Source organism: Humulus lupulus, chromosome 1 (genome assembly GCF_963169125.1).
Source record: "Humulus lupulus chromosome 1, drHumLupu1.1, whole genome shotgun sequence".
NCBI classification, from domain to species: domain Eukaryota; kingdom Viridiplantae; phylum Streptophyta; class Magnoliopsida; order Rosales; family Cannabaceae; genus Humulus; species Humulus lupulus.
In genome coordinates, this window is record NC_084793.1 from 212,702,292 (window position 1) to 212,713,101 (window position 10,810).

Genomic DNA, 10,810 nt, shown 5'->3' on the forward strand with positions numbered 1-10,810 from the left:
ATGCTAATTTGAGGTCAATTAGATAGTACATATAACAATATGTATTTAATTAGCTATAAAAAATAGATCAGCGGTATATATATATAATATTACATAAAAAAAAGTCCAACGTGGCATATTTTCAATATGACTATATCTAGTTATATATGGCATGTTTAAAGCAAGTGGGGTTATGTTAGCTAGCTAGATTAATCATAGCACAGTTGAATATATGCCCAGCTTATCTCTGTCTCTTCTCCCACTCTATTTTGTCTGTTTCACTCAGCTCTCTTCCTCTTCTGCACTGAGAGGAGAACATATTCATATTTTATTTATCAATTGTCCTCTTAATTTAATTAAACTCTACAAAAAGTTGAAGAGAAAAACAAAAAGAGAACCTCATGATCAGAGGCACTCGAAATTTCATGGTTCTGAGATATATATATATAGACTGATCTCTCTTTCTTGGTGGGGGTTAGAATTGGGTCAAACAAGTTGAAACTCTGCATGACATGAAAACTAGTATTTATTTTGGAGATAAAAACAATAAAAGGGTCACGAGGGGATATGGATACCACGAAAAGAACTTATATATATATATATGCAACATTTTATGATAATGATATATAATGGAGTATAAACAAAAAATATAGCTGTTTATATTTGTGGTGCATCAATGAGGACAGGTTTTGTCTTTCGTGTATTAGAATGACATATCTCTATCCTTCTAGATTAGATACATATATATATATGCAACTTTTTTATCGCTAGCTTCACATGATTCAGTTCTACACACTGATTTATAATCATTAAGCTCCATGCATTGCATCTGTCAACGTTAATTAATGTGCTTTGCCCCCACCAGGGACCCGTATGTCCCCAAAATTCAAATTGTTATGACCTTAAAATGATTGAACATATACGTATCAGGCATTCAGGGAAGACAAAACAAGTCCAGTTATTTTTGCTTGGAAACCACAACAGTAGTAGTACTCGAAGAAAAATTACAATGAATTGCTTCAAGCCCCAATATTTGATATGTAAATTAGTTGGTTTAGAAAGATTGGAAATGTTAGGAAATGGTGGAAAAAGTGGTGTGAAGGGCAAGGTATATATGGAGTTAGGGGGCTTTGAGGACAGCCATGGGTCTTTGCCAAGTATTTATGTAAATCTTGACTAATCTTGTATCTATTAATCTTGACTAAATCATGTATTATACTATATTATATACTCATTAAGGTTGTAAGTTCTAAATGATCAATGACCTTAATTTTTATTTGTCTAGTAATCTTTAAGGTATTAATTTTATTTTGTAGGTTTTGGGTGGAAATATTAGCAAGGATCATTGCCAAGTGAATTAATTTGCTTGATTATTGTTAATTGCAAGAGGTATGGATGTTCTCTTATTTTTTTTTATAAATATTATTATAAAAATGTTAGAGGAGTTTGAATATCTTAAATATTCATCCATAGTGAAGTAGGTTCTGTGATTAAAATTGTGTGTTGCGGTGATAATGGAAGGTTGAGAAGTTGTGTGTTTTAGTGAAGTAGCTTCTGGGAAATTTATTTGTGTGCTGCGGAGATATAAGGAAGAAACTTATTGTGTGTTGTTTGAATTGCTTGATTCTCTATTGACAGATGGTTTGGTCACTATTACAAGGGAAATGTTGCCCAAATTCATCTAGAATTATGTTTTATTTTCTTATATTTAAATTATGTTGTGCTTGCATTGTTCTTGTTTGATTGGTATAGGGAAGCTCTGTCAAAATTTAAGTTAAAAAGATAGTGTATTAATAAGAATATGACAGCGCTAAAAATTTGTTATGAGAATTTTCTACGTGCAGGAGGATTTTAGTCCAATTTTAGGGAAACCTCTATCGAATTTTTTCTAGGAAATGGACAAGAGTTGGATAACAAAGGACAGACTTTCAAAAGAGTATGAAGAGGGAGTCGACAGCTTTATTAAGTTAGCGTTAGAAAATACAATAGATCTTTCCAGAGTTCATTGTCCCTGTAGAAAATGTTCAAATTTGAAAAAATTAGACATAATGGAGATAAAAAGTCATCTATACTTTAACGGAATGGACCAAACATATGTCAAGTGGATTTGGCATGGAGAAGAATATGACTCTAACGATAGTGTTCCCAATGAAAGAAAGCAATTTGATCAAGTATTTGATGACCCTATAGAGATGGTGAGAGATGCAGATGAACGTTTTGTTGATAAGCCTGAAGAATTTTTGAAATTTTTAGAAGATGCAGAGAAACCAATATTCTTGGGGGCACCTTTGTCAAAATTGGTTGTTTTAGTAAAACTATACAACTTGAAAGCTGGTAGTGGTTGGAGTGACACAAGTTTCACAAAGTTATTAACTTTATTAAAAGAAATTTTACCAAAAGACAATGAATTGCCTTCCTCGCTTTATGAAGCAAAAAAAACATTGTGCACATTAGGAATGGAGTATAGCAAGATTCACGCTTGTCCAAATGATTGCATTCTATATCGAAATCAATATGAGAGTGCAACTGAGTGCCCCGTATGTAAAACATCTAGATGGAAAAAAAATAAGAACAACAAAGAATGTAAGAAAGGGATTCCAGCAAAAGTATTGTGGTATTTGCCGCCAATACCTAGGTTTATACGTTTGTTTCGAAATCCTGAACATGCTGAAAATCTACGATGGCATGAGGATGGAAGGATCAAAGATGAAAAATTGCGCCATCCAGCTGATTCCCCAGCTTGGAAAGAAGTGGATGAACTATGGCCTCAAATAAGAGAGGATCCTAGAAACCTTCGACTTGGTCTTTCTACTGATGGCATCAATCAATTTAGCAATATGAGCTCATCTTACAGTTGTTGGCCAGTGATTCTATGTATTTACAATCTTCCTCCTTTGTTGTGTATGAAAAGAAGATTCACAATGTAAACTTTGTTGATATCAGGTGCCAAGCAACCTGGAAATGATATAGATATCTATTTAGCACCTTTGATAGATGACTTGAAGGTGTTGTGAAACGGAATTGATTGTTATGATTCTTTTAAAAAAGAAAATTTTATACTTAGAGGTGTACTCTTATGGACAATCAATGATTTTCCTGCTTATGGTAATTTATCAGGATGTTTTGTGAAAGGATATAAAGGATGTCCAATATGCGGTGAACAAACAAGCGCCACAAGATTAGAATATTTTAGGAAGATGTGTTATATGGGTCATAGTAGGTTTTTACTAGAAAATCATTATTACCGGAAGCAAAAATTAGCATTTAATGGTGAGCAAGAGTTGCGAGAAGCGCCTACACCAATGATTGGAGAAGCTTTCTATGAAGAGATTCGTTTTGTTGAAAATAAATTTGGTAAGCCTGTGGAAAAGGTCGATGAAATAGTAGAGACAAAGGGGAAAAAGAAAGACAAATGTAAAACAAACATCAAACAAAAGCGCAATAAGAAAGACCAATTAGCCGAAGATTCAAAGAATACTACATGTTGGAAGAAGAAGTCAATTTTCTTTGAATTAGAGTATTGGAGACATTTGTTAGTAAGACATAATCTTGACGTCATGAAAATTGAGAAAAACATATGTGATAGTTTGATCGGAACCTTACTTAATATTCCTGGGAAAACTAAGGACAATATCTCTGCTCGTAAAGACCTTTTGTTAATGTCTGAATAAAAAAAATATTTGGCACCTGAAACAGGTGAAAGAAGAACATATTTACCTCCTGTTGTTACACCTTGAAGAAAGATGAGAAGTGTAAACTTTGTGAAACTTTGGAAAATGTTAAGGTTCCATATGGGTATTCATCAAATATTCGTAATTTAGTATCTTTGAAAGATTGTAGACTAATCAGTCTTAAATCTCATGATTGTCATTTATTAATGCAACAGTTACTTCCAATTGCTATTCGGGGATCACTAGACAAACATGTTAGAAATGCTATAATACGAATGTGTTTGTTTTTTAATGCCATATGTTGTAAGGTTGTTGATGTGTCTAAGTTAGACAAGATTGAAATAGAAATTGCCAAGACCTTGTGCTTATTTGAGCAATACTTTCCTCCATCTTTTTTTGATATCATGGTTCATTTGGTGGTGCATCTTGTTAGAGAAGTAAAACTATGTGGGCCTGTATGTTTTTGTTGGATGTATCCATTTGAAAGATTGATAAAAGTTTACAAAGGTTATGTTAGAATTCGAAATCGTCCAGAGGGTTGTATAGTTAAGGCTTACATAGCAGAAGAAGCAGTTGAATTTTGTACTGAGTATATTACTGATGCAGAAGCGATTGGTATTCCCAGAAAGACAATGAGTGAAGATGTTATTAGAAGAGGCATCAACAATGGAAGGCTCACCTTAATCAAAAAAGAAGACTGGGATGTTGCTCATCGAAATGTTCTAGAGAATACAATTGAAGTTCAAGCTTACATAGAGTAAGTATTAATATAATGTGAAATGATATCTAAGCAATGATTTATTGTCATAATAACAATATTCTTAATTTCAGAGAACACTTGGAATATCTTCATCGTGATAATCGAAGTAAATCAAGAAAGTGGATTCAAGATTACCACCATCGAACTTTTCATCAATGGTTTCGTGATAGGGTAGCTTATTATAATTACTTCATTATAATTATACTTAGTTTTTAAAAATAACTATTTCAAAATCTATAATTTATTTTACATTATGCAGATTCAATCTGAATTGAGTATGGAGTTTCACAAAGTATCTGAAAACTTAAGATGGATTTCATTAGGTCCGACTACAATGGCAATTAAGCACGATGGATTTGTCGTAAATGGTTATAGATTTAGTACAAAAGCTCGTGATGATGTTAGAGTGACACAAAATAGCGGTGTATGTATTGTTGCAAAAACTCTTCAATTTGCTTCAGCTCGTGATAAGAAACCATTTTATGGAGATATGAAATTTTATGGAGTCATTGAAGAAATATGGGAGCTTGATTATCGTGATTTTAGGATGGCAATGTTCAAATGCAATTGGGTAGAAGACAAGTATGTTATATCAGATGAGTTAGGATGTACTTTGGTGGATCTCAATAAAATAGGCCATAAGGAAGAATCATTTATATTAGCAAGTCAAGCAAAACAAGTATTCTATATTCAAGATCCATCAGATTCAAGATGGTCAATTGTACTTGCATCACAACCAAAATTCATAGGTGATGATGATGATGATGATGATGATTATGAGATTGGCAAACTTCAAACTTTTGAGAAAGAAATTGGAGATATCAATGAATTTGAGGGAATTGAATCAATAGTTAGACCATATGTTCGAAGAGATTGTGATGGAATTTGGATTGTAAGTTTGTATTTAAAATATATTTTGTTTTATCATTAGCACACTTGGTGCGTAATTGAGACTAAAAGCCTTAATAACAAGAGATCCTAGGTTCGAACCTTTGAACATGAGTCTCACCGTAATTCCCAACCCCCATAACCACTAGACCAAACCTGAGTCTCACCCTAGTGGCTTTGTATTTAAAATATTCTTATCATTTTTTTATTTTATGTACTAATCTTTATACTTGTTTTTTCTTAATAGGATCATGGACCATCATGAAGAGCATCTCGAAGAGGAACTTGAAGACAATGCAGACGAAGGTATCAATTTAGAAGAGGCTGGTAATGAAGATCTTACAACAAAGAAGAAGAAAAGTAGGCAGACTAAGGGGATAGTGCGATTGGAAAAAATAATTGCTGACAAGATCAAAGGGATTAAGATAAATTTAAGGTTTAACAAGAGAGGGCAATCAATTGGAACTCCGGAGAGAGCGTTACAATACTATTTGGGGATGCAAGCAAAGTCAATGGTGTCAATTACATATGATAATTGACATGATGTTCCTGCTGCAACTTTAGAGAATGTTTGGAAAGATGTAAATGTAAGGTTCATAGACTGAAGGTAATCTTTTAAACTTGTATAATATTATTTACACTGACTTGTATTGTTAAAGTTTGTAGCTAGCTTTTCATCTTAACGAGGGAATGAGAAAGGAAGTGATGAGTTCAGTAGGCATCAAGTGGAGGACATTCAAAATGTTTTTTACTAGAAGATTTGTAGCTCCTTACCTTAACAACCAAGATTTATTGGAAGCAAATCTCACTGCATTAGATGTGCCTCCAAAAAGATATAACATTCGTGAGGAGGAATGGAAAAACTTCGTCACCAAAAGAAAAAGTAAAGAATTTCAAGTAAGTGTACAATACTAAGTTTCAATTTTTTTTATTCATATATTAATTTATTGAAAAGTTAAATTATTCCAATTGAATTAGGAATTTAGTAAAAAACAATAAGAGAGGCGTGCTGCTTTGGAGTATCCTCATCGTTCATCACGACACAGTTATAAAGAAATAGAAATTGACCTTGTAAGTGAGCTTTTACTATTGATTTTAATTTTTGTAGTGGTTTAATATATAACTAATTGAGTTTTATTTTGTTATAGCAAACTAAACTAGGCACAGAAGAGCCAATAGATCGATCTATACTTTGGAAGGAGGCAAGGAAAGATGCATCAGGAAATTATGTAAATGAACATGACAAGCTTATAGGAGATGCCATTGTATGTTGTAAACTATATGAACTTGGATTTTTTTTTTTTATCCTCCATTATATTGTATTACTAAATTTATGAAATTAAATTTTGCAAGATGACCTTCTAGATAAGATAAATGAGGGGACACTTGTAGAAGTTGGGACAAACGATATATTAACACAAGTGTTAGGAACAAAGGAGCATCCTGGTAGAGTAAGAGGCCAAAGTCGTGGTGTTACACAAAGAGACTACTTTTTGAAGCCAGCAGGAGGTTTTAGTGGACTTCAACAATATCAATTTCAATTTCAACAACACCAATCGCAAAAATACTTAGATGACTTTAAAAAGTTAGAGCAATCCTTTTAGCAAAGACTACGTAGTCAAGCTGAACAATTTGAAGTAGAACGAAAATGAGAAACAGAAGAACGAGAGTTATTTTTGACAAAGTTTACAGAATTAGCAAACCAAATTTCATCATTAAAAGGAAGTGAAGTGAGTTTGCCTAATAGTTTCACGAACAAGTGAGACCCCTACGCCAATGGAGGTGGTAAATGAGTCTTTAGTTTCTTCAAAGGTATTTTATTCTTCACCTATTCATATTATTATTGTAGAAAATATCTATTATAACATAAATATTATTTTGTCCTCGTCTTGAGCTTGTAGGATAATCAGAAGTATAGATTATTGACAGAAAATGGTGATACTGTTGCTATTGGACGAATAATGGCAACAAGCAGAAAAATTCATTGTGTTGACTTAAGAAAGGGTAACTATCGTGTGCAAGTGGATGAGTGCTGCAATGATGAGGCTAAACTTATTTTTCCTATTGGAGATGATATTTCTTTAGTACGTCATGCTGTCGGCCACTATGTTGAGTGGCCATCTCATCTGATCATTCCTTACAATTCAGATTTGGTAAGACATTGACAAGAAACTATATTTAGTGATTGAATTATTTTTCATGACTAACATGTGTTACTTTCATGTTGAACCTACCTAAGAAGACAAAGAAGCAAAAAAGGAATGGTTCACCAATACCTAATGCCCCAATGACACAAGAGAAGTCTCATCCTTCCCAAAGACTTCCTAGTCAAAATGAAGTAGTGTCAATTAAAGCTAGTGCCCCGATACTCTTCAAGATTCCTAGTGGGGTTCCTCACTTTCTCAAGTGTCTATTAACTACCGTGAAATATGTGGAGCCAAGTTTCATGATCAAAATTCTGATGGATTTTGAGATATTCGGCCACGAGAATGATTTATATATCTCACAAGAAAATATAGTCCATGTTGGCTTAATGGAAGAGATTGGAGCATCATGTGTATCGTTATATATCAGGTATCAAAGATTTTGAAAATAATTATAAGTTTGTTCATAACTTATTTTATAAATTTAATAGAGAAATATTTTTTATGTAGGATTTTATACTTCCAATTAGTGAAAAGAGAGATCAGTCACTTTTTTCATTTTGTTGAGCCAATTTGGTTATCAAATGTTGGATCCACTGAAGAAGAACGAGTTGAATGGGTATCAAAGCGTATGATTGATTCAAATCCGGGTCAGATGTGGTTGTTTCCATATCATAAGGGGTAAGTTTTTTACTTTTAGTATTTTGTTAGTGAATATATATAATATTAATAATGAAATATTTTTGTGTTTCTGTTAGAAAGCATTGGATGCTTATAATAATTGATTTTGATCACCAATTGTGCTATTTCCTGGATTCTCTTCACAATTTTCCACCAGATGAAATCAAATCTCTCATTTCTCGGTCAAAATCTAACCAATTAACTGCATACTCTTTAATTCATTTAAAATTAATAACATCTAAATGTTTATATTATTATTATTTAGTGTCTTTCAACATTTACGCACAAATAATGCAAAAACTAAGGAAGTCGCGTGGAGAACAGTTAATTGTCCTTGTCAACCATTACAATCAGTACACTGTGGGTTCTATGTCATGAGGATGATGAAGGACTTCGTGACAAATGAGTTTTCAATGCGATGGCTAACTAGTAATGTAAGTGAAAATATTCATTATTAAAGTTCTAGCTTTGCCTTAAGATTAAGTATATTAATTCAACTCATGCAATGAATTTTGTTTTAGTGTGGCGGGAAGAACTATTACACAAAGGATGAGATTAATGAAGTACGTGAAGAATGGGCACAATGCGTCATGGATTTGATGAGTATTACATAGGTCCACTCACTTTTGTTAACTTAGACTTTTAATGAGATATACTTACAATGTTAACTTAAACTTTCTTGAAGATATACACACTTTTGTTGCCTAACTATAGTTTACAATGCTTATGTGAGTCATTTTGTAATTAACTTAAGACTCGTTATTTTAGATACTTAGTTCAAAATCTAGTATTTTATATTATTGTGATATATGTTTTGTTTTGTTCAGTTTGTTTGTATAAAAATAAACATGATTTGTTTTGGGCATAATACACTTTTGAAGAGAAAAAAAAACACCATAAGTCGGTTCTACTAAAATTGACAATAGAACTCTACACCATAAGTCGGTTGTGAACTGACTTTTCATGTTTTACACTAGAGGTTGGTGTGCCACACCGACTTACCATGTCTTACACTAGAGGTCGGTTTGCAACCGACCTACCATGTCCTACACCAGATGTCGATTTGCAACCGACCTACCATGTCTTACACCATATGTCGGTTTGGCGCCAACTGACCTACCACGTTTTTACATCATAAGTCACTGCATGGGAAGTCAGTTCTCAACCTACTTATGAACATTCAGATGTAAGTTTTTAACCGACTTATCATGTAATTTTTTAGTAGTGTCAGTATTTAATCCAGTTGCGTCATGCGCAAAATCAACATTACAAAGATTACTTGGTGCAACAGAATGAGTATGGGCGTGTTCATGTGGAAGAATTGAATGCATTGGTCACTAGGTGGATGATGAGTTCTGCTGATGAACACTACTTCACCCCTCCACCACAGTTTAACCCATACATCCCACCGCCACCACCGCCGCCATACTGATGTGGCGTGTCTTTTGAGGTAAGTCTTTTCTCCATAGTCTTCCTGTCACATTGGGGACAATGTGAAATTTAAGTTTGGGGGAGGGGCTTATCATTTTGACTTTGTTTTTATTTTTATTATTTTTCCTTTAGTTTACTGTTGTTATTTTAGTTTTGTCTTTATTGTTGAACAGTTAATCCGATGAAATTTTGTTAATAATGTCGTTTGTCATCATTTGTGAAATAGCGATTGTGTGAATAACCGTGTGCTTGGTTTGATTACTCTTTGGATTAATTTTAATGCTTCTTGGAAATTTAAATGTGTTGTGTAAATGTGAATAATTAGCATATGTTATACATGTTTTACTTGGGTATGAGGAATGAATTGTGGAATAGGATAGAACTTGCATTGCTTGTCTTTTGAGACGAAATCCTTGATAACATGTGTATTGGAAAATGATCTAGGAAATTTTGTTGGAATGTTTGAGCCTTTCAAGTCTACCGATATTATTTTTATCCTTAGTTTGCCCTTTTTTTCCTTAGCCTGCTTGACTAATTGTTTAATAGTGTACCCATTACTATTTTCCCTTGTCGTTGAGTTATGCCATAAGCTTAGAAATAAGTTTAGGGGAAATGAAGTGTATTGGGTAAGATCGTTGATATGTGGATAAATAATGTACTTAATTGATTGAGAGAAGTGTAAAATCTCTTGCAACATCACTAATTTATGTATATCAATTTTTTTTTTAAAAAAAGCAAAGAAAATGAAAAGGAAAAAAGAAAACTTAAAGAGTGAAAAATAAGTAAATAAAGTGATGTTGGAGCATTGTTTTGTGATTGTCTCAATTGTTGAAAAAAGTGGTGGATTGGGGGATGATTATGAAAGGCAAGAAGGTTGGTTTGATTGGTTTTTGATGTGCTTATGGTGTAATGAAGCCTAAATGTCTTTTCAACTACCGTTACCTAAGCCACAATGTTATGAACCTTAAAAGTCCTGTTGATTCCAAAACATGTGTTGTTCACATTAGTGGACAAAGGCAAGTAGGCAACCATATTGAATATTGGTTAGTGGATTGTTGGTATGAGTAAGACATGTATGATGTATTCTAATTGTTCACTTTGTCATTTGCAAATCATATTATAATTTCCAATGGAGGCATTCAGGTTAATTGTTAGAGAGATCGGACTAAAATTCTGATTGTAAAATGCAGTTGATATTTTGTGAATGATGACAATGCGATGTGAACACTATGAAGTCTTAATTGTTTGTGTTGTGT

At 33.1% G+C, this 10,810-nt stretch overlaps 1 protein-coding gene and 1 long non-coding RNA gene across 2 annotated transcripts; both read left to right on the forward strand.

The window, feature by feature from the left end:
- The first annotated feature begins 1,299 nt into the window (after positions 1–1,299).
- Positions 1,300–6,040, forward strand: LOC133826037 (uncharacterized). The gene is made up of 3 exons (XR_009888779.1): positions 1,300–1,368; positions 5,546–5,885; positions 5,965–6,040. It is a non-coding gene; the product is annotated as an uncharacterized LOC133826037 (long non-coding RNA).
- A 1,759-nt stretch (positions 6,041–7,799) lies between these two features.
- LOC133826048 (uncharacterized) lies at positions 7,800–8,874 on the forward strand. Its single transcript, XM_062258785.1, has 5 exons — positions 7,800–7,872; positions 7,953–8,123; positions 8,201–8,305; positions 8,389–8,557; positions 8,645–8,874. The coding sequence occupies exons 1-5, from the start codon at positions 7,832–7,834 to the stop codon at positions 8,735–8,737; spliced, it is 579 nt and encodes a 192-aa protein (XP_062114769.1). The 5' UTR covers positions 7,800–7,831; the 3' UTR covers positions 8,738–8,874.
- The last annotated feature ends 1,936 nt before the right edge of the window (positions 8,875–10,810 follow it).